Source organism: Canis lupus, chromosome 38 (assembly GCF_011100685.1).
Source record: "Canis lupus familiaris isolate Mischka breed German Shepherd chromosome 38, alternate assembly UU_Cfam_GSD_1.0, whole genome shotgun sequence".
Lineage (NCBI taxonomy): Eukaryota > Metazoa > Chordata > Mammalia > Carnivora > Canidae > Canis > Canis lupus.
In genome coordinates, this window is record NC_049259.1 from 11,884,309 (window position 1) to 11,907,879 (window position 23,571).

At 38.1% G+C, this 23,571-nt stretch overlaps 1 protein-coding gene across 1 annotated transcript in view; it reads right to left on the reverse strand.

Moving 5' to 3' along the window:
- USH2A (usherin) overlaps nt 1–23,571 on the reverse strand; it is a 702,892-nt gene that overhangs the window by 144,871 nt on the left and 534,450 nt on the right. The window contains 5 exon segments of the mRNA XM_038586435.1: nt 1,443–1,550; nt 14,900–15,098; nt 17,092–17,246; nt 17,911–18,108; nt 22,799–23,003. Coding sequence (XP_038442363.1) covers nt 1,443–1,550; nt 14,900–15,098; nt 17,092–17,246; nt 17,911–18,108; nt 22,799–23,003 — 865 coding nt within the window.

The window sequence follows — 23,571 nt, forward strand, 5'->3', positions numbered from 1 at the left end:
AAATAATTAGTTGATCACTATCCCAAGCTCCTCAGCCTATCTTTCTCCTAAAAGTAAATGATAACACCCACCCCAGTTCCCAACCCACTGGTAACCATTGTGATGTGTGTATGCTTCCAGAATTTTTTCTAAATTTTTATTTATCTATAGAAATGAGTATGATTTTCTCTGTATTTTTATATATAAAAGAAACTATGGCTTAATGTAGTTCTGAATTTCCTCTTCATATGTTTAGATTGTCTCATTCTTTGAAACTGAGGCATGGAATTTCATAATATGAATATGCCTGAGTTTATTTAGCAATTCCCCTATGCATAGCTATTTAAATGGCTTCCAATATTTTTCCATTAAATAAACAAACAAAAATGCTTCAGTAAACATCCTGGTACCTGTCTCCCTGTACATTTGTGGAAGCGGGATTTTCTGGCATGGATAGTGAATGTAAAACTGCTGTGTCATAGAAAATTAACATTTTACATTTAATAGACCTTCCCAATCTGCCTTCCCGGGTGATGGTCTGTGTTTAATTCTGTATCTCTTATCGTGTTTGTCAAAATCCTTGTTCTTCATGGTCCATCTCAGAACTCACCTGCTCTAACAAATATTTTTTGATTTTCATGATGGTTATAATCTCTCCCTCTTCAGATTAACTCGAGTATTCTGTTCATTTTTTTTGAATTGATGTATGATTAACATACAATGTTAGTTTCCTGTGTACAACATATTGATCTGGCAGTTTTATATGTCACTTAATAATAAGTGGAGTCACCATACAGTATTACAATATTATTGACCATTTGTTCTTTCTTACCATCACCTTTCAGATTCTCCCTTTATATATTTTAAAGGTTTTATTTATTTACTTATTTGAGATGGTGGGAGGGGCAAAGGGAGAGAGAATCTCAAGTACACTCTATGCTGAGCATGGAGACCAAGGAGGGGCTTGATCTCACAACCTTAAGATCAAACCCCTGAGATTTTTACCTGAGCCGAAATCAAGACCCTGATACTTATCTGACTGAACTACCCAGGTTCCCCAATTCTCTCTCTTTAAGTTTTGGTACTTGTCCTGTGCCTTTGACTTGATGGTAAGTTCTTCATGGTAATAAATAAGTAAACATCAGCAGTGAGCATGTCCTTGTTATGTATCAGGCATTCCAGAAATACTTAACTTTGATTTTTTGAGGAATTTTATATCCTAGTATATAATAATTTTTTTAACAGAAAACTAAATTTAAAAGGTTTAAAGAACTTGAAAGCAAAATTTATGTTGGGAGGCTTACAGTTGAATCCAGCTTTAAGAATGGAAACCTAGAATACAATTTTATTTTGTACTTGTCGATTTTATTCCTTTTTTGTTTGACATGAAAGGGTTTATGGAATTCACTTCAAAATGCCATATGAAAACTTCTTCTCCCAAATCATGGATATTTTTTAATTACCTTCAGGGGCTGCCTGCAGTGTCTGACCTAGAAAAGGCTCACTTGAAGTGCATCCAGCAGATGTACAAGCTGTAAGTGTGAAGCTGTAGTTGGTGTATGGCTGGAGACCTAGAAAGAGCAAACAAGAAATAAAGTACATCTTGAGAGGATTATTTATTATCAATTAAGCACCGGAAGTAGCATGTGGAGTTGTAGATACAATTTCCAAAAATATTAACAGCAGAAAATACTCTTTAATGGAGATATGAACTTTACAAGCAGCTTGATATAAATAGAAATTTCATTTAAATTAATAAAATAATAAATTCTAAGCTTTAAAAGAAATCTTAAAATTCATGCAATCCATCCACCCATCCATCTTTCTCTTGATTCCCTTGTACAAGAGGTCATTGAAAAGACTGCCTTGCCTAGGCAATCACAGTATTCATCTCTCAAAGAGCCTGTTCCATCTTTAGAGAGCTCTAGAGTTCTCCTTATTTTGTTTGAAAGTCCTTTCCCTAAATTGTGGTGAATTCTTTCCATCACTTGCACCCCTAGGGACATATAGAACAAATCTAATTTCTTTTCCACATGACAGTTCTTCAAATATTTGTAGACAGTTATCAAATCCCCCCTGAGTCTTCTCTTCTCCAGGCTAACCATCCTAGTTTCTGCAATTGCTTCTTATATGAATAAAGGTGGAAAAAAATAAAAAGAAGGTTAGATTCAACATTTTTTAGCCCCAAGCCATATTCAGCTTATATTCACACCAACTTTTTTTTTTTTTTTTTTAACTTTGCACTTCTCTGTATGTGCCCAGAGTACCATCTCACACTTAACCTCTGTAGTTTTTGGGGGATGTATTGGTTTTGTCTTTACACACTGATTAAGAATAATTTGATGAAAGGATAGTGCTTATTGTATTCAGAATATGACACAGCCCAGTAACTGCTCAATAAGTTCTCAGGAAAAATAAGAATGGCAATCCTTTTACAGTAGAAATTATATGTTGTTAGACTTCACGACTCCATAGCTAGTGACCTTGGGCAAGTTATTTGGCTTCTCTTTGCCTTGATCTACTGATCTATAAAAATGGGAAATACAGGAGCTAGCTTCTAAGGCTTTTGGGAAGATAAAATGGGTTATGTAGAGAAGTACTCTCTTTGAATAGAAGAACCTTAGCAGCATTCGACAAGGAGTCAATGGAGGCTAACATTTCTTGCTTTGATTCTTGGGAAAATTCAAACAGTGCCAGAGCTAAAAAAATTTTCTTAAAGAATGGGCTTAGTCTATATGTCAAACAATTGGGCCAAATGATAACAGGGATCTAATAATTATCATATCAATTTTTCATGAATTCTTAGCTAAATTTTTACATATATTGTTCTTTTGGTGGCATGACTTTCTCCAGAGACATTCAGGTGTCACTCTGTGGTTTTATGTAGATTTTTGCTCAAATTCTACATTTTAAAAGATTTTTAAAGATTCCTCAAGGAATATCTACACACTACACCCAGCGCTTGGTCTTCCTTCAATTTATTTCCTTCTTCATAGGCCTCAACATTTTCTGATGTTTTATTACATCTGTTTATTTATTGTTTGTCTCTCTGTCTAGGATGTAAGCTCTAAAAGATCACTAAAGGATACTATATCTAAAAAAATATTACTGTATCCTTCGAATAATGACAGGCACAAAGTAGATGCTTGTTAAATCAATGAAAAAAATTAACCAGTTCATTTAGAATTAGAGCAGTCGTCTGGGTTCTCTGCTAAAGCAATAATGTTCTGCAGCTGGAGCTGCTTCAGGATTCAGCTTCAAAGCCCTTTGTGTTTCCTTATCAATTTAGTGATAAGATACAGATACTTATTTGATTGTAATCTTCCATTTGGATGCTATGGGGGATTTACATAATTTTGATATTTACCTGATTTATAGATAAGAAATATGATGAAAGATCTAAGCCATACCCAAGCCATATATATTTGATAAAAGTTTATGGGAAAATGCCAAAGATTATAAAATATAGAGCTCAAAAGAAAACGGGAGGGATTGTCTAAGTATGAAGGTCAGAGACTTCAGTGGCAGGCTGATTTAGTCCCACAATGCACCCTCTTTACTCTTGCTATTGAAAAAGGGGTCTAGACCCTTGTAACACTGTTTCATCTGAACATCTTACTTTTTCACTTAGAATATAAGCCCTTTGAGAGTAAGATTTACGTCTTTGAGTGTTTTTTTTTTCATCATTTTTTCCCCTAGTAGTGCCTATCATAGGTATTTGATATTTGTTAAATACTGTTTAAAGAACACAAAACCCATAAATGTGCTCCATAAAGATGTCAGGCTATGATGTCTATGACATCCAGCCAAAGTGTGATCTGACCAAATAGACCCTTCCTCATAGTTCCATGAGTATCTCTGCCCATAACATCTATTCCTTGTATAAGCAATTCTACCTTAGTTACAGAATATTTATTAAAATAATACAAAAATAATGGAATGTGTAAACGATAAGTAGTTTCTAGATTTTGTCTGAATGTCAGACTTAAATATGGCTGGGTAAAAGTGAAGCAATGCTTGACCTTTCTTCGGAATTTTCTTCTCAAACAAAAACAAACACCCCCCCCCCCCCAAATGAGGCCTAATTCTCCTTTTCATTTTGTGTTCTAGCTAAGATGATTGCCAATAAGCAGTGACTATTGAAGAGACTTTTTCTTGAAGATGTATTTTAGGATACATCTTAGAAAAAGTAGAGAAAATTTGTCATCACAGAAGTGTTCTAAGGTTGATGAGAGGTCTGAGGATGTTTGCAATGAGGATAGCAGCTAAAAAGAAAATTAAAGTATATGAAAATAGAAATTGTCCATTCTTTACAAAATCTTTCTGAAGCAGGTTTAGTGGAATCCACTTTATATATAGCTCAGAACACTAGAAGACAGCTGTTTAGAGATGGTACAGCAGTGGAATAGCTAGCTCATTACGAGTTTTGATAGATTAAGGAAAGTGTGCCAGAGGAGTCTGTTACAGGTGCTTAAATTGGATGGTATGGGTTGGCCTTGCAGAGCATTGGGCCAGGTCTAGTGGAGGAGTATGCAGCTCTTGAAGCTCCTGGAGTACCAGAATTAAAAAACCAGGATGCAGAGCTGAGCATTGGGTAGAGAGCCTAGGTCAGGAAGCCAGTGGAATTCAAAGACATCACCAGTCAAGAGGAATGGATGTAATGAACTGGGGAAAGGAGACAAAGATGGAAGAACAGGAAACACAAAAGTGGGAGGCATGAGACCTTAAGTGAAGGAGAGAAGGACAGATGGACTTAATCTAATTCATGGGCAGTCTGTCCTCAAGGATTGTGTCCGGTCCTGAAGTATGGGTAGGGGGACAATTGAAGGGCCACATGGAACAAAGATAGAATTATTCATTTCATTTCAACTCACATTTGCCAGTTTGTATCCTTCACCTCCAGAGCTGCTATGTTTACCTTCCAGAGTCCATTCATACTTCCTTTTCTTTTATTTTTTTTAAATTATTTATTTATTCGTGAGAGACAGAGAGAGAGAGAGAGAGAGAGAGAGAGAGAGCAGAGACACAGGCAGAGGAAAAAGCAGGCTCCTCGCAGAAGCCTGGTGTGAGACTTGACCTGGATCCCAGGATCACGACCTGAGCCAAAGGCAGCTGCCCAACCACTAAGCCACCCAGGCGTCCCATCGTACTTCCTTTTATAACAGCTCCAGTTTTCCTTGTGAAAACCAGTCTTTTGGCCACTAATAGGCTTTGTGTTTTGTTTAGAATTGATTCCTCCTATATTGACTACTTCTGGACACAGTTCCACCTTCCCTTTGCAATGTTCACTGCTCAGGACTGGGTCTATGACCTGATTTAGGCTAATGGAAGGTAGGCCTTGAACTTGAACTTTCATTCTTCCTGCTGGTGTGGTTCTTTGTTCACCACACACAGCTTGAGAATGGAGGAGAACTCAGAGGTAAAAAGAAATTTGGTCTTGGATTCTTCTTAGCCTTCAGTCTTCACCTGATTTTTTTAGTTACACGAGCCAATAAATGCTCATTTGTTAAGCTGCTTGGACTGAGTTTTCTGTAACTTGCAAGAAAAAGAGTTCTAACTCATACTAATATTATAATTACTAATAATGTCACATGCTGGCACACAAGTTCAGATTCTTGTATGTTACACAAGGGGACCATAAGCAGCTGTTATTACCCTATGCACGTTAGAGATAGTTACAAGATTCTGGGAGAGACAATTAGCAACAACATGAAAAGGTTTAGTGAAAAGGTGAAGAGGTTTCACCTTAAATATCACCAGAACAGAAATTATTATTCCTGCCTCACAGGTAAAATAACTGAGGCTCAAAGAAGCAAATGCTCTACAGCAAACGAGTGATCAGATTGGGGTAGAGACGAACCCGCAACTTTAACACCAAGCCCTGTGCCCTCCCACCACGTAAGAGTACAGCCAAGCACGTTGAAATTTTTCAACAACTTTCTTCCCTTTGAAGATTAAAGAGCATCTGAAAGATGTCAAAGTGGTAGAAAACATTGCAACTATTCTTAAAACGAAAGAAATATGTTGGAAGTATTTAGTTCAAACATCTACTCAATAAAAAAAACTATAGTAAGGTAAAACAAAAAACAAAGCTCAGGGGATTTTTGTTGTTCCATTTTAACCTGTCTTTTCACTGGACTCTATACATTAATTAAATATACTTTTTGAGAAGTGGAGTTATTTTTTAGGAAATTGATTACTAGATCACATAAAAATACAGCAGCTGAAGTTTACTGAACACCACTTGGGGGCCTTCTTCTGTGTATTTCATGGATATTAACATAATCAAAACCCTTGCTAACTCCCTGAGGCACTGCAATTATCTGCTTATTTTATAGGTAAGGGAGTCAGAGAATAGACAAGTGGAGGAACTCATCTATTATTATAGAGATAAGCTCTGGTGGGGATAGAAGTCTGGGTAGCTGGCCTGAGAAGTATGGCCCAGAGCAATAGGGTCGGGCTTCTGAAACACAGGAAAGTGATGACATAGGTAGCCCAAAGCCTAATGAAACTTCCACTAAGCACACACACACACACACTATAAATATATATATATAAATATATAAATATATTTATATATATATTTATAAATATAAATATATTTATAAATATTTATTTATTTATTTATTTATTTATTTATTTATTTATTTAAATATTTCCATTTTGAACATTTCCACAATTCATGTACTGAAGTGGTGCAGCCTTGCTGTTAGGAGAGAAGCTTGTGAAGTTAGATTATTTTGGGTCCTAATCCCTTACATACTTACTAGCGACTGCCACGGGCCAGCTTTCTGACCTCTAGGTGCCTCAGTTTCCATATCTTTAAACTGTGGGCATGATGGTGGAGGCTGCTTGAGTTACAGACTAACTTGAGGGAAGGCAAGACTCGAATCCATAATTGTCCACGTCCTATTATTTAGGTCTTGGATTTTTCATATTGTCAGAGGACTAAATTACTAACAGCCTTGGTTCAAATAATCTGTAAGGAAAGCATCGACTGCCATCAGGCATAAATGATTTACATGAACTGGATGACCTTTCATACATATGACTCCGTAAAACTCAATAAAATCAATGCATTTCAACTGGAATTTGTTGCCATTTTAAGTAAGTCTCTATGGGTGGTCTTTAAACTGAGATATATATGAAATATTAGTAACAGGCATTGAAAAGGGCACAGCAACTGAAAACGACTCATGAATTGATCAGGACGAGAAGAGGGAAATAAAGAGATGTCTCAAAGGAACCATTCTGACTGTAACTTAATCCTGAAGTCCAAGAGTAGAAGGAGAAAAGAAAACATCATTCAAGTGCTCAGCATTGAATTAAAAGCGTGGGAGATAGGAGTTGTAGAGCAGAGAAAGGCAAATGCATGGAGAAAAGCCAAGCATTTAACATTTCAGTGCAGTGGAGATTATGGTGGCTGCAAATTACTTGAATTTCCCTACAGGGAATCATGTTCTCTCTTAAAGGAAAGAAGCATACTATAACCAAACTCATGACAATTATACTTTCAAGTAACATCACGTTCCAGAGCAAATGTGTGTTAAAAGGGATCACCTGGAGTCTGCCTATGAATCACAAAAAATATGATTTGGAAAACAGAACCAATGTCTTTGTCAGTGTCAGTCACATTTGATAAGGAACAGCTTGTTTCCAATTTTTAATATCCAGATTAATAGTCAGGAGAAGGCATTTTGTCCATTATAATCTCAGATAGCAAGTGCTACTTCAGAGCGTTCGTATAATGAATTTATATTATTCTATAATGTCATCTGCTGTTTTCTAAGGAATTACCAAATAATCCTATAAATACAAACTTTGAAAGTTTCTCCATCAATCTGGTCAGTGATGAGTTCAAGGGCTGAGAGGCCTGGCTTATCTCAAAAACTTTTCGGTAGGTGGTTATCAAATATACACCTTTTGGGCAAGAAGCTGATCTCGGTACAAGTTCACCCAAACTGGGTGTTTGGCAGGGTCCCCCTGAATCCACATGCAATCCTGCTGCTGTGAAACGCTTTTTTCTGCCCTTATCGGCCTTGGCTCTCACTAAGTGATCCCCTCCAGATCGTCTCTGCACATGGAGACTCCCAGGAACTTCCAGCACCCACTGGCAACGCTGGCTGCGATGGGTAGAATTATAGCAGGATTCCTATTGAATTAAAAATTGAAAATCTGGATGTTCAAAACTGATACATTAAAATATTGCGGAATTGCTTTAGAGACATCTATGGTGCATTTACATGATGATTTGTTTCATGAAATTGGATCAAGGAATGTGTCAGGAGCTCACAGGCTGGGATTCCCTTTTCATGATAGGACCACCCACCACAACCTCAGGAGCTATGCATCCCGGTTAGTCAAGCCAATTTCTTGCCTGTTTGTGAGCAGCTATTGGAATCGTTTCCTGTATCGAGGCTTCAAAGTACAAATTCAGTTGGCATGAGCTGGGCGTCAAAACGTCAAAATAAAGGTGCTCTGGCATTGCAAATGCCTGCGAGGTAATCTCATGACTTTTGCTTCTGACAACTTGCTGCAAGCTTAATTGTTTCTTAATTCTATATTTTGTGTCAAATTCCAGGCCATAGTTTAGGCCCCTCTCCCCAATATCTTAATAATCAGATTCATCCCAAGAAGCACTTCCCAGATAAGTTATTTCTTGGCAGACTCTCTTTCCAAATGCATATCAACATCAAAACTGTTATTAAGATAGTCCAAGAAAAGACCCTTGCTTGTTTGAGTTTAGTAACACTATTTTAATACATGTTTTTCTTCTCTGGAGTCTGGTGCTGTCCTAGAACAAAGCCACTTTTATTCTACATTTTCAGGCAGAGTCTTCTCTAGAAACACAATGTGGCATCAGGTGGCAGCAAAGTCTGATGCTGGGCAGAAGCTTGACAAGGACATATTTTGCAGAGAGAGCAGGAGTTCTTTCGAGCTCTTGGGGCAAAACAGAAGCAGTGATTGCCCAGGCAAGGAACCTGAAACTGAGATTTCAGGGGAAATTTTTTTTTCTTTAAATACTATTGTCTAGACAGCTGTTGATTGTAATTCTTTGGCTATAATATTCTATCAATAAGACTTTTTTTTAAGTATAAAATGGAGACTGATGCTATGCTATTATCTGTGTATTTATTTTGCAAACAGGCACAAAGTTTTCCTCACGTTTGGAAAAATGAAAATAAAATGAATTGTCATATCTATGACAATAGATGAAATATTAGATATAGATTAGATCTTTCATATCTATGAAAATAGTTTCGTAGGTCTGATGCTTGGTGGTCAGTAGTCAGGTAGTAGCTGGGGCAAATGTAGTACAGAGCGCTACATGCAATGTTCTGAGACCACTGAAGAGAAGCTCTGGAAGCTGTTCTGAGGACATGATCATCATCCTAGTTTTCTTCCTCTCTGTTTCGGTTAAAGAAATACACTGCCAATAAATCCAGATGGCCAGAGATCAAGGCTGGAGGCATGGATATGTGACCCAAGATCCCATGTAGAGAAGGATCCAGTGCTTGATTCTACGTTCTATTTTCAAAAATTCTTAATGATTTTTTTTGAAAAATTTACTCTTTTCTAAAAATTTTTATTAAGTTTTTACTTCCAATATAGTTAACGTTCAGTGTTATATTCATTTCAAGTGTACAATATAGTGATTCAGCAACTCTGTGTATTACTCAGTGCTCATCATGGTAAGCGTACTCTACTCTTAATCCCCTTCACCTCTTTCACCCATTTCCCCCCCTCTGGAAACCACCAGATTGTTCTTTAGGGTCAAAGGCCTGTTTCTTGGTTTGTCTTTCTCTCTTTTTTCCTTTGGTTCATTTGTTTTGTTTCTTAAATTTCACATATCAGTGAAATCATATGGTATTTGTCTTTCTCTGACTTATTTTGCTTAGCATTATTCTCTTTAGCTCCACCCATGTGTTGCAACTGGTAAGATTTCATTTTTTATGGCTGGATAATATTCCAATGTGGATATGTGCCATATTTTTTTTTAATCCATTCATCTATTGATGGACACTTGGGCTGCTTCCATAATTTGGCTACTGTAAATAATGCTGCAATAAACATAGGGATGCATATATCTCTTTTTGTATTTTGCGGGCAAATACCCAGTAGCCCAATTACCAAATCATAGGGTAGCTCTATGTTTCCCTTTTTGAGGAACCTTCATACTGTCTTCCACAGTGGCTGCACCAGTTTGCATTCCCACTAACCGTGCACGAGGGTTCATTTTCCTCCACATCCTCACCAAAACTTGCTGTTTCTCGTGTTTTTTATTTTAGTCACTCTGACAGGTGTGAAGTGTCATCTGATTGTAGTCTTGATTTGCATTCTACTGATGATGAGTGTTGCTGAGCCTGGGTCTGTTGGCCATCTGCATATTTTCTTTCCAGAAATGTCTGTTCATGTCTTCTGCCCACCTTTTAATTGAATCATTTGTTTTTTGGATGTTGAGCTGTATCTAAATAATTTTGGGACAAAGGACTCCACGTTCTCATTTTGCCCTGGACTCTGCAAATTATGTAGCCATTCCTGCCTGAGATTTAGATGTATTTGACAGTCTGATTTTTGTGTCCAGTCAAAACAGACTAAAATCATTTGGGTACTAGTTATTTAATATCTACGCACTCAACAAATATTCTTGAATACTTAATACGCTAAATAATATGATGGGTGCCTGTCATAGTGTAGATGATACAATGGCAAAAAAAGAGGCTATTGTCTGTCCTTAAAAAGCTTCACCTATTAGCTGAGGAACAGAGACAAGAAGGATATTGTGATAAAGTATAATAAATGCCATGAGAGCCACGTGTCGGCTACTATGGGAGTACATAGCAGAGTTATCTAAATGTAAGATCCCCATATAAAGAAATTCCACATTTTGTGATACTGACGGTCATTTTTTTTTTTTTTTTTTTGTCTTCAACAGGATATCTGTTTGAGTACATTAGCAGTGCATGTCTGCTACCACCTGCACTGTTAGGGTGTATGCTATTTTAGCACAGGACATCTTCATGAGCTTCTAAGAAAATGGAAAAGGCAAATCGTTCTCTCCTCACAGCTTAATGCTGGTGGGTCTTCCCTTTCAAGGAAAATGCAGCGATAAGCAACTTTTCATAAATTATTTTGAAAACACTTCTCCCAGAGTTAAGAGACACATAAGCCCTTATCAAATCTGCCGCTAAAGAGGATATGATTAATTCATTTTGTTCTCGGTGGCCCTAATTATTTAGTTAATCCTTTCCCCATCTCTTTTGCCCAGTGCCCACGCTAGGAGGCCCATATACGAAGCACTGGTAACCCAAAGTGAAACAATGCCATAACTGCCATCCCAATTGTTCTGTGCAGGATGGGGGACCTGTTTAGTAATAAATGATATGAAAAGGTCTTTTATTGACAAGCTGCCATGTGCTGTTTGCATTAGCGGATATGAGAAGATGATGGCTGTTTCTCCTTCGTCCCCATGGTATTCAGCTCAGTGAGATAGCAGAAAATGCTTCAGTTTACTTAAAGCATTGATAACACCTCTAAATAATTAACTGAGGACTTCCTGTCTTCAATTACTTAATGCTTTTTTTAACATCTTGAGAGGATTATAAGCAATTTATGGATTTCACATGATGAGTGCATTCGCCACTATTCCCACAAAGCATTTACGGGATCATGTTTCTAAAGCTTTGAGGTAATTAAAAATAAGCATGGAGACAATGGGGCTGAGGCAAGGTGCTCGCTTTCCCTTCTGTCATTTCTAAGGACCTAGATTTTCAGGCTCCAGGATGACTAGTGCTACAGCTTCATTAGCGTTTGACTGTTAACTTAGGGAATGCCAAGGTTTTGGAAATGATGAGAAAATCAAAACATTTACCCCAGGGGGTATAGGCAGTTCCTTGATCAAACATTTGAGATGCAATGTAAAATGAATTTGATTGTTCATTCCATGAACTCAATAAAATACTCATTGATATCATAAAATACTTCCATAGTGAATTTGGTCAGCCAGAGAACTATGGAACTGAATTTTTCCTGGCAGATAAGATATGTGAACACTGTATAGATCTCAGGTATTAGATGCTTTAATGCCTGGCACCGTTGCCATCCTGTAGAAACTACGTATAGGAGGTTCTGTATTCAGCAAGGTTTTGCTGAATGAGACTTTACTTCATTCAACAAAGACATTTCTCTTTAGGGCCGTCTTGCCCAAGTGAAGTACTGTCTAAATCTATTTAAAACGGTACAGAGGATGAACCAAATGAATTCTAAAGGCTACTTTTCATTTTACTGATCTTGTAAAAAGTAAAAGCACATAGAAAAACTTTAAAATATTTATCCTAATAAAAAAGAACTTCTGGCATCAAGTGAGGTGTATGAAATCCTCTCTGACATGAAAATATTCATTAAAAATGACAATGAGAGGAAGAACTGGTGGAGTGAAGGTGGTTTAAAGAAAAATCTTGCCAATTATTTTATAATTAACGAGGCTATCAGTCCTGTCGGTTTGAACATTACATTTGAATTTAGTCTGTTGGCATGTAAATGCTGGTTTTTAAAAAAATGCAAACCAGAACAGCCCACACAGTTTAAAGCTCATGCTGACTAAACAGAGAGGGTAAGAAGAACATTCCATATCACTGTATCCCAGTTTTTTTGTGAAACCTTTACTGATACAGGGTCTAAATGTGCCTTAACTTGGCTTTTAAAACTCTGCAATTGTCATTCCATTTTCTAGTCATTCTTTTGATTCCCCCCCCCCCCCCCCCCCACTGTGTTCTTTAGAGTTCTGCTGTGGCATCAGTTATGGTGTATTTGCAATTAGTTCTTAACTTATCAGTGTTCCCTGTCACTGGGAGCTTTTTGAAAGCAGCAATCTTCTTTTAGAACACAGCAAGCAGGCAACATTGCTTTCTTTTTTCTTTCTTTCTTTCTTTCTTTCTTTCTTTCTTTCTTTCTTTCTTTCTTTCTTTTCTTTCCTTTTTTTTTTTTTTTTTTGGAATGAAATGGTATTCTGATGCCTTGGGCACCCTAAGCATGTCACTTTAATTCTTCATCTTTTAAATGTGGATGTTAAAACATCCCTCACTTATAGGGATGTGATGAGAACCAAACGTATCCAAAGGCAAGCAGTTCTTTCAAATTATAAAGCACAATATAAATGTAAAGTTTTATTATGTAAAACAACAGCATTTCAACTATTTGTGATCATTTTCACTTTCAGTGAAATATGATCTAAGAAATAACTTTAATAATCTGAATTGATGAAGGCTTTTTCCATCTCCATTATCATTGATTTAGCTCAGGATCTTCAGATAAGGAATGCAATGTGCTGGTCTGCAAATATTTATGAAGCCCCTTCTGTAGGCTTCTGGCACTTCTGGAAAACAGGGGACATCTGTCAATGAATGCCTGCTTGTGTGTCAGGGAGTCATAGAATTAAGAGCAAATCAGGATGAATTGATTTTTCCACCGTGTAGTATAACCTATCCCTCCTCCGAGGAAAACTCAGGCACACTCTTCCAGGCTTTTCTGCACTTCTTGCAGGTTTTATTATCTCTACTATCAATGTTCCCTGCAAGCCATGGGGTCCAATGGAAGAAGAACATCTACTCAGGAGGCCATGAAAGGAAGCTGTTCTCAATAGGGGAAAAGTAAGTTTGTAACCTCTTGCCTGTGGCCTCAGAATCCAAACTTACACAACTGTTTGGGATAATTCAGTAGATCTAAATAATGAACTAAGTTACTTAATATCTCAAAGTGTTCTTTTTTTTTTTATGATAGTCACAGAGAGAGAGAGAGAGACAGAGGCAGAGACACAGGCAGAGGGAGAAGCAGGCTCCATGCACCGGGAGCCCGATGTGGGATTTGATCCCAGGTCTCCAGGATAGCGCCCTGGGCCAAAGGCAGGCGCCAAACCGCTGTGCCACCCAGGGATCCCTCTCAAAGTGTTCTTTTCTGTAAAATGGGAGTAATAACTCTTTACCGCATTGGTTTGTGAAGAGAATCAAATGAGATAGTACATGCCAAGTGGCACAGGTGAAAGTCACTTATTCCCCAAACATTTGTTTAGCGTCTGTGGATATGTCCAGGATTGTTCTAGGCGCTGGAAGTACTGTTTTGAACAAGGTACAGAAGGTCTCTGCAATTCTGGAGCTTACATCCCAGTGAGGGGGACATAAAAACAAACACTACCTGGCAGTGAGAGATTCGTGATGAAAATGAGACAAGGTGATGCGATGGTGTATCAGAGAAGCTTCCTTAGACTGGGGAAGTCAGAAGATAGAAGATGTTTCTCTTCTCTTCAGAAGTGACATTCAAACCAAAACATGTTAATTATTATCATAATCACTTCTAGCAATTATCTGACTTTATGCTATTATAACTGTACTATTATTATTTTACGAAAGTTAATTATAGTAAATGTTATAACAAACAATGAAACTAATATAATCACTATTAATTGATGTTAATAGCCAATTGTCACAAACAGTCACCTGTCAACCATTCTGTGTATTAGTTACCCACTCAGTAGATAAATGTTAGCCTCTGGCTGATTTCTCCCTGCCTTCCAGTACATTCTTGGCTAGCCTAGTCCCATTATCTAGGAGAATATCCTTGGGGAATGAAAATGCATCTTACCGTTTGTCTGAGAAAAAAAAAAAAGTTAATACTGATGCAAAAACCCTACACATAATGCATATCAAAGCCAAATATAAATTATTTCTGAAGTTATCTGCTGTTGTGGCTTATTGCTGCCAGTGTGGGCTCTTCTATTAGCATGGATAAGTGGGACCTGACCATATGTCAAGAGAACACGTCCTTTCGAAGTGACCTCATATATCAAACGCACACCCCTGGGATGCTTTGCCCCCCCAACCACAGAGACAGACTCTTCCGGTAGGTTTTCCTCTGTTTTTTTCACCTGTGACCGTATGCTGCCTCCTGTCACTGGTGCCACTGTAGATGAGACCTCTCCCAGTCTGCCTGAGCTGGTACTCTTTAATGATGCCATTTGGTTTCTCAGGGATGCTCCAGCTCAAATGCAGGGCCTCCGCGCTGGGTGCCCTGACCCTGGGCGGCAGGACGCTCTCCGGGACTCCCTGGGTAGTAGCTGCAACTACCTGAAACACAGGAATTAACCAGCAATTTATGGTCATAGGCCACGAGGTACTCTGATCAACGAGAATGTCACTTTTGTTTTAAAATGTTGTTGTCTGGCCTGGCATATCATTAGCAGGGGCTTGGAAGAAACAGTCCCCCTTTTTTATTCTTTTCCTCCCATCCTATTTAAACAATGAAATCTGACCTTGAATACATTACCTAAGTCTCACACTACCATTTATCACAACAGGTTCAACAACAATTTTGACGGCGGAGTGCAGCCCTCAGTTTAAACAAGTAAAATCTGGCTGGCAGACTGTCTTACTGGAGAACTCTTGATAACTCTCTTCCATATGGCCCATCAGTGTCTTTGCATTTTAACAGCCTGATTTTGTACATTTTAAGCACCAGTAAATATGAAGCAAAACCCACATCTGAACTTGCTTGCATATAATATGCTTTGAACAGTGTAAATGGGCAGATTTTTTTTTTTTTTTTGTATCCTTTTGTGTTCTTCTCATGAAACTCAGGATGGCTTGATAATGTCTGTCCCGATGTCTTAGAAAAAGAACTGAATGAGAAGGGGAAAAAAGGATAAATCAGCCAGTTATTCAGCATTATCCAAATGTGATTTTGGACAAACATTAGCTGCATTTGTTTTCATCACAGAATTAACTCTGGTTTCACTTTTTAACCAATTGTCCTGGCAGCTGGTAGGCAGGAGCTGTGCCTACGTAAAAAAAAAAAAAAAAAAAAAAAAGGCAGGGAATTGTTCGAGGACCGTTCAGACCATAACTTTTGATTGGGCCAATCAGCTGCCATCTGTTTAAATGGTGGCACGCTCAGAGATGTTTCTGGAGGTCTGTTGAATAAAAAGCTGCACATATGCACTGCAGCTGATCCATCTGACTGAATGTTTTACTTGGATGGTTCTTGCACAGTGTGTGAGGATGCTGCTCTTCTAAAGTTGTAACCACATGAAAAGAATCAGAGCTTCTGTGTGCTTGTTGCTCTTGGCTTTCCTCTGAAATGGCTCTTTCTTTATTTTCCTTCCTAAATCGTCTGATTGTTTCTTTCCAGTCTCCTTTGTGGGCTCTTCACATCCCCAGGGTTCATCACCTATGGTCTTGTTTTTGTCTCTATCTCTTTTCTCCTTAAATGACCCTATTCAACCTCCTTGCTTTGACTCTCACATGGATCTTTCTAGCAAATTCAGTCACTTCATAATCCAGCTTCTGACAAGACGTTTTCACTTAATGTGCCAAATAACATTTCCTTCTGCCTCTCTGCTATCTGCTCCTTCTCTTAAATATATTTTTAAAAAACATTTAAAATTTTAATCTTATTCTCTACGCTCAAATTTTCCCCTTTTATTTTTTTATTTGCTTGCAGAATGGCACTGTGATCTATAATTTGCTCAAGCCGTTGAGCTTGAATATATCTTTGATACTTTCCTCTTATTCCTCTGCGTAGAGTTGACAACAATTCCTCTTATTCCTGTGCATTTGGTTGACACCAAGTTCTATAGATTTCATCCTCCCATTATCTGTTGTATCTTCAGAATATTCTCCATTCTGATCTCTGTGGCATGAGTTCATTTCTTGCCAAGGCTGTAGCAGAAGTCTTGGTATCATCTTATTTTTTATGCTGGGCTCTTTTGCTCCTTTCTGTTTTTCAAGAGCAGGCAATTTTTGTTGATTTGATATTTTGGGGGAATGATGATGGATTTACAGATGATCATTTAAAACTAGTTGGCTGAGAAAAAATGTGATAAAGAGGATAATATTGATCCAAGTTCTCCTTCTTTTTTAAGTTAACAAAATACTGATATTTGCATACATTTCCTTTGCAGTGATCTCTCATACTCAATTGAGATGCCACATGAACACCCTACTTAACACTGTATTGAGGTGGATATTGTTTTCTGTCATTGGAAAAATCATTCACAACCTGGGCGTTCATTTAGTCTTCACACTGGCTACTTCTGTCTGGAGTTTGGGTACTTCCCCTTACCTTGCTGCTGACGGCACAGCCAGCAACCGTGCAAGCTTTTAGCTGGTATGAGTATTCCTGAAATGGTTCAATTCCCTTTGAATCAGAGAAGCTCAGTGATGTTCCCTGAAAGCATTCAATCCCATTTCGGAGAAGAATGTAGTAAATAATAGGACCTAAAAGAAACAGAGAAATGCCCAGATTGGAGTGTCATATCCTTTTAGCTATTGGCAAACAACTTACGTGTCTTAGGGTTCTGAGGAAATGGTATAATATAGCATTACTTACTTTTAATGTCCTATTATGTGCTACGTTCAAGCAGTTCTTAATGATAGGCACTCTTATTGAAGAGAGGGATTCTGGACACAGATAATTAAAGAATCATTTATGTTTATTTCCCCTCTCTATCAAACAAAATTACTTTCAATATTAAAACCATTTTGCCTTTCCTTAACAGTCTGCTTGTTCGAAAGCAGCTCAGATATATTGGAAGGTTCCAGAAAACAATTGGGGGCCTAAACATTCGTGAGGCCTGTTTTACAAAATGAAGGATTAGTAAGTAGGCACACACCTAATGTTCCTTTTACCAGAAAATAATTTTAATGGTTAATATTGTATATCTATAATCTAGAATTTGCTCAAGCCGGAGATCTTGAATATATCTTTGATACTTTCCTCTTATTCCCCTGTATAGAGTTGACAATAATTCCTCTTATTCCTGTGCATTTGGTTGACACCAAGTCCTGGCATGCATGCCAATTATATGTAGATCACACTAATTTCAACTTCCTTATGGATTTACAGGATTTTCCTATTTCAATTTTAAAAATAGCTTAATACCATTTGATTGTATAGGTTTCTTCCAATTTAAGATTATCACATCTTCAAGATTATCCATTTTGGTCCATCTAGGGGGACTCACTCCTTCAGGCACATCTTCTTTTGTCCTGGCTCTAATGGCTTTGCTGAATCCTCGCCCATAGCGATTCCATGCAGAAATCCTATACTCATATGTCATATAAGGCTCCAGGTTCACATCTGGAAAGGGAGGATTGAACAGCGAAATTTTTAAAACATTTTTAATTTTTTTGACCATCATATTTAAAATGAATATTGAAACTTTTAAATACTAAAAAATATATGCTTAGTGCTCTACATCATTAAAAATGATTTATCTTAATGTGCATAATCATAAAAACATTTTATCATGTTTATTGGATGCAAAAATATGGAATTCCACAGAACAGATGTCACCTTTTCTGGGATAACAAGAATGACCTAAAGTACTAGACTAATGCACATTAGATGTTAATACTTCACAAGTGTGTGCACCCTTTACTTCTGTATGGGGCAGGTTCACCAATATTCTTTTATAGTTTGATATTATAAATTTTACCAATTCTTACCTTGTTCATATTACACTATATTAGTATATAAATTATAAGGTAGTCATTATGAGATACAGGACTTGAAACTTTGGTTTATCACGGTTAGTGGATATAAATGAGTGCACAATGCACTATAGACATCCTTCCCTCTTTCACTGGATCAGAACTGAAACCCAAACCCAAAACAACCATCTAATTAAAAGAACAAAACCAAACTGTTGAGTGTTCTGAACTGGCAACAATTTTATTAGGTAATCATCCATGTGACTCAATGACATCCCAAAGGTCTTTCTTCAGTTTTAAGATTTAGTAACTTCAGAAGCACAAATGCTACAAATTAAACAAACAAACAAACTGGAGAAAATTGGCTAAATCTGTTTTCCACTTATTTCATTTTGTGAAATTTGATTATGTTTGTATGTTTTTTTGTGTGGGGGATTCTGGATGACTTTTCTCACGTGGATGATCAGAAGAAGAGGTCCTCCTCCTTAGCTGCCTGGCCACCTGCTCTATCCTCACTGGATGTGGGGTTGAGTCTGAGTCCATCCATGTGGGTCTTTTGACCAGATGTTGCTTGCATGTATCTCTTTATCATAAACCCTGATCTGCCTACTTTACAGAAATAATATGAAAAAAAAGTGCAAGAAGTTATGTGACACAAAGTCATAAAATGTAAGCTGATATAAAATATATAATGGCTTATCTTCTGTCTTCATTTTCCCTGGTAAGGGGGCATCTGCCACTTGTGACCCGTGAGGACCACCAGTGGGCGCCCTGATCTCCCTTCTGTCCTGGTCAGAGGCCTCCTGGTTAGGGTCTAATTTTCCCAGTTTTCTCTGCAGCTTGGGGCAGTCACGTGACTCAGATCTCACTACTGGAAGAAGCATGGAAGTGATCTGAGCAACCTGTGCCTCTCTTCCTAAGAGGAAACCACTTGCCTTCCACGGACATTCTTCTCCCCTTTTGATGGGCTGGAAGCACGATGTTGTGGTGATGTAGGCTACACTGTGGGAAGGAGGGCAACACTGGAAATGTGATGAGTCATCGACTGGAATAAATTTGGATTCCTGAATGACCTGTGGGGCTACCCAGCTACCCAGACCATCCACCTGCCCACCAACGGTCACTGTATTTTTGAATCGACTGGCTCTAGCAGATTGAACTGCTTGTTGCTAATAACTGTTATTTCATCCCCTTCAGGCCCACATCACCAGTTCTAATTTCAGTTGCAGTAGCTCATCGTGCTGTGTTCCTTGTTCTTTCCTCTATGGCATTTCATTCTTTTTACTCTCTCATCTCTTATTCTCATTTCTTTGTTTTCTTGTGAGGCCCGGTCTTTCAAAGATGCTCCTAGCCCCTGAAAGAATTCTTTTTTGCTTTACACACAAGGAAGCATCGTTGAAATTTTGCCTTCCCTCAATAATCTCTCTCATTTCTGAGTTCTTTTTTCTTTGCCAGAATTTCCAACTTTTTTAAAAAAAGAAAAAAAAAAACACTACTCTTTTTATCTCGAAATCATTCTGTGTGTTATGTGGGGCTAGTCTTGATTATTACAGAGGGTTTGGCTTTTTGGGGAGTATGCTCGTTCTAGTTTTACTTGTTAATAGCTTAAATATCCCATACATACTTGTCTGCAATCATTTCTTCAGCTGACAGAGTAATTCTTCAAAAATGCATATATAGGGTTGTGTCATTGTATTGCTAAAAAACCTTTGATATCCACTCATTGCTGCATAAAGACAATCTGCTTAGCGTGGCAAAAAAAACCTTCATCAGCTGACCCTGCTGTCCCTCCTCTCCTGCACTGTGCTATATTCATATCAAGGTGTTTGTTTTTCACACCTACTGGGCTTTCGTGCACTTCCTGCGCTTTCCACATGTTACCCTCTCTGCCTGGCTTCCCTTCCCTTCATCTGATATGTTTCTCCTTGCCCTTCAGTCCCCAGCTCAGGCACGATATCCTTCATGAAGTCTTTCCTAAACTCTTTGGTCTGGGTTAGGTGTCCTTGCAATGCTCTTCAAGAACACCCTGTACTTACTTCTATCACAGTTCTTACACAGCCATCATTTCTCACATCTCAGTGTACTTGCCTTTGGTCCCTGTCTGTTCATATGGGCTTCAAATCCCCGATGGGAATTCTTATTTATTTGCTTTCATAGCTTGTGGTTCCAGTGTAGTGACCGGTTATTAGTAAAAAATTAAGAGATATTTTTTGATAAATGAAATGATTGTATGAATGAATTTTGGAGAGCCCTGGTGTTTTTTAGCTTATAATTGTGAATTTATTTTTTTTTTAAGATTTTACTTATTTATTTATTCGTGAAAGACACAGGAAGAGGCAGAGACATAGGCAGAAGGAAAAGCAGGTTCCTGTGGTGGGCCTGATGTGGGACTCGATCCCAGGACCCTGGGATCATGACCTGAGCCAAAGGCAGATGCTCAACCACTGAGCCACTCAGGTGCCCTGTAATTGTAAATTTCTAAGAAAGATTGACTTTTTAGTCCAAATTGATCTCAGTGGAACTGTTTTAGCATGACTTAAATGCTTCATTTTCTTCATGGAAAAGAAACTTGCTATTTTTCATATTCCATTTATAGTATTTGGTAGGCAAAGCAATCTGAAATATTTATGTTTAAATAGGTATAAACATCTATGCTCTTCTGGAGAGGGCTATTACAAATATGTCTTAGGGGATCTTCAAAATCTTGACTTTGATTTCAAAAGGCAGATAAAAGGAGGGAACTCTCTGAGATCAAACCCACTAATTTGGAAATGAGGGTCCTTAAATCTATAACTAGGAATGGAAGGAAATTGGAAAGTTCAAGGCATTGTCCTCTATCCTGAGGACTTTCCTAATGAAATACATTCTAATAAGTGTCTTTTTGTTTGTTTACAGTATATTAGTCCAAAAATGAAGTAAAGTAGAGAAAGGGCATCTTGCTCAACCAGATATTTCAATCTAGCAGGAGAGATGGAACAAGCACCCAAATGCAGGTGACAACATGGTAGAAATGAATGTCATAGGGCTGGGTTTGAGAAGCCTGCACTGAGGACAGGAATTTGACCTACACTCTGAGAATGATGGAGAGGGAGATTTCAGGTAGAAGGAACAGCTTGAGGGAGGTTTGGAGCACTCAGAAAGGAGGTCCTACACCACACAGAGTCTCCTAAATCTGCTGGTCTCGAAGGTGACATGATTTAAATCTGACATCTTACCTCAGGAAGTTACTTTTATAGATATGACCCACAGTTTCTTCATCTGTTAAATGACCATAATCGCTTTGTGGGTAAATTAAGATCAGGTTTTAAAGCATGTAGCACATCACTGGAACTTTATCTTTAGTCCTGCTTTCCCTCCTTAATCTACTCCCCCCATCCCAGTATTTTGCCTTAGTTTTTTGCAACCCCGAGGCTTGCCATTATCCCCACCATCGGTTAAGTAAGGCAGAATGGCAAGTCATGATGGAACAGAACAGTTTCTTGTTTATTTAACCTTAGCTTGCTCGAATTATGTCACTTAAATGTATTCTATTTGACTCTAGATGATAGATGATATATATGCACACACATACGCACACACACACACTTAATTTTTCAAAAGGCAGAAACAAATTCTGTAGGGACTTAAGTAAATGGACAAATAATAAAAATTTAATAGAGGGCAGAACTATTTTGGAGATGATTTTAAACTTTACAGTGTTTTGCACTCAGCTTAGCCAAGTCTGAGAACCACTATGTTGGAGGAACTCAGTAGGGCCAAGATGGAGCCCGAAAATTAATATTTTCATAACTGTGAAGGTCATCGTTCCCAAGATGATGATCATTTAGAGGCAACACCAGAGCGCAGTGTCCAGACCCAGACCTAAGATCAGGAAAGGGATACTACTTTAAGCTCCTCCTCAGAATAATGCTGCCAGGTCTTACTGGTGATCAGAGAGGTTTCTTCCTCTTTTCTGCCTACAAGCACAGCAACATTCATTCATTGCATATATTGAAAGCCTGTATTCGTAGAAAGAAATTTGGGCTCACTGGCAATTAATTGGATATACCATAAAAGGACATATAGGTTATTTCCCTGTTCTTTGTTTTCTATGTTTACTTTGAAATAGCATGTATCTTTGTTTTAAGTTAGACCTTACAATTTTTTTTAACTAACTTTGAGCAGATCTGAAGTGTGCCTTTAATTACCTCATAACTAGCTGACCCATAGTAGTATGATGAAATTAATTGATATTAGGTCAAGGAAGGGAACAATGTCAGAATGAAACTAATCTGCATTTTCCACAGCTGGTTCACTAATCCGACTAAGCCATGGACAGGTGCCTCAGTTTCTGTTACCTGTGAAGGAGAATGTGTTTACACTTCCCGTGTGAACAGTCTCTTCAGCATATGAGCATATTTCTTCTGCTGATTCCTTGCCTGTAGAAATGTGAGGTCCTCTGATCATAGTGCAAATGTGGCTGGTAAAGTTGAAGTCACACCTGCCGCAATATGCCGTGGCTTCCAGAGATGCTGGGCAGAGAGTCCCGCACTCTCTGGTTTCCTGAGTGGTAGAGGTAAGGAGATAAGGAAAAGGAAATTTTAAAATTACATTTGGATAGGGGTGCCTGGTGCCTCAGTTGGTTGAGCCTCGGACTCTTGGTTTTGCCTCAGATCATAATCTCCTGGGTCATGATCTCATGAGTCTCGTGAGTCTCATGGGTTGTTAGATCCAGCCCCACTTGAGGCTCCGTGCTCAGTGGGGAGTCAGTCTGCTTGAGATTCTCACTCTCTGCCTTTTCCCCTTATACATGTGAGCTCTTTTTCCCTCTCTAAAAAAAATAAACATATCTTTTAAAAAATTACATTTAGACATATGTGGGGCAGGTTTTCACAAGATGCAAATGAAATTTTCTTCTACTTAGTTCATGAAAAAATGTCTCAAGATTCATGAAAAGGAATGAAGGTGGTGTGTATACTAGAAAGAGCAGCTTTGGTGTGGATGACACAGATTTGGATTCAGAGTCCAGTTTTGCAACTTCCTACTTCTGTGACCTTGAGCAAGTCGCTTACACTCTCAAAGCCTTAGCATCTTCTGTGAGAAAATGGAAATTACATTTACCACCCAGGTT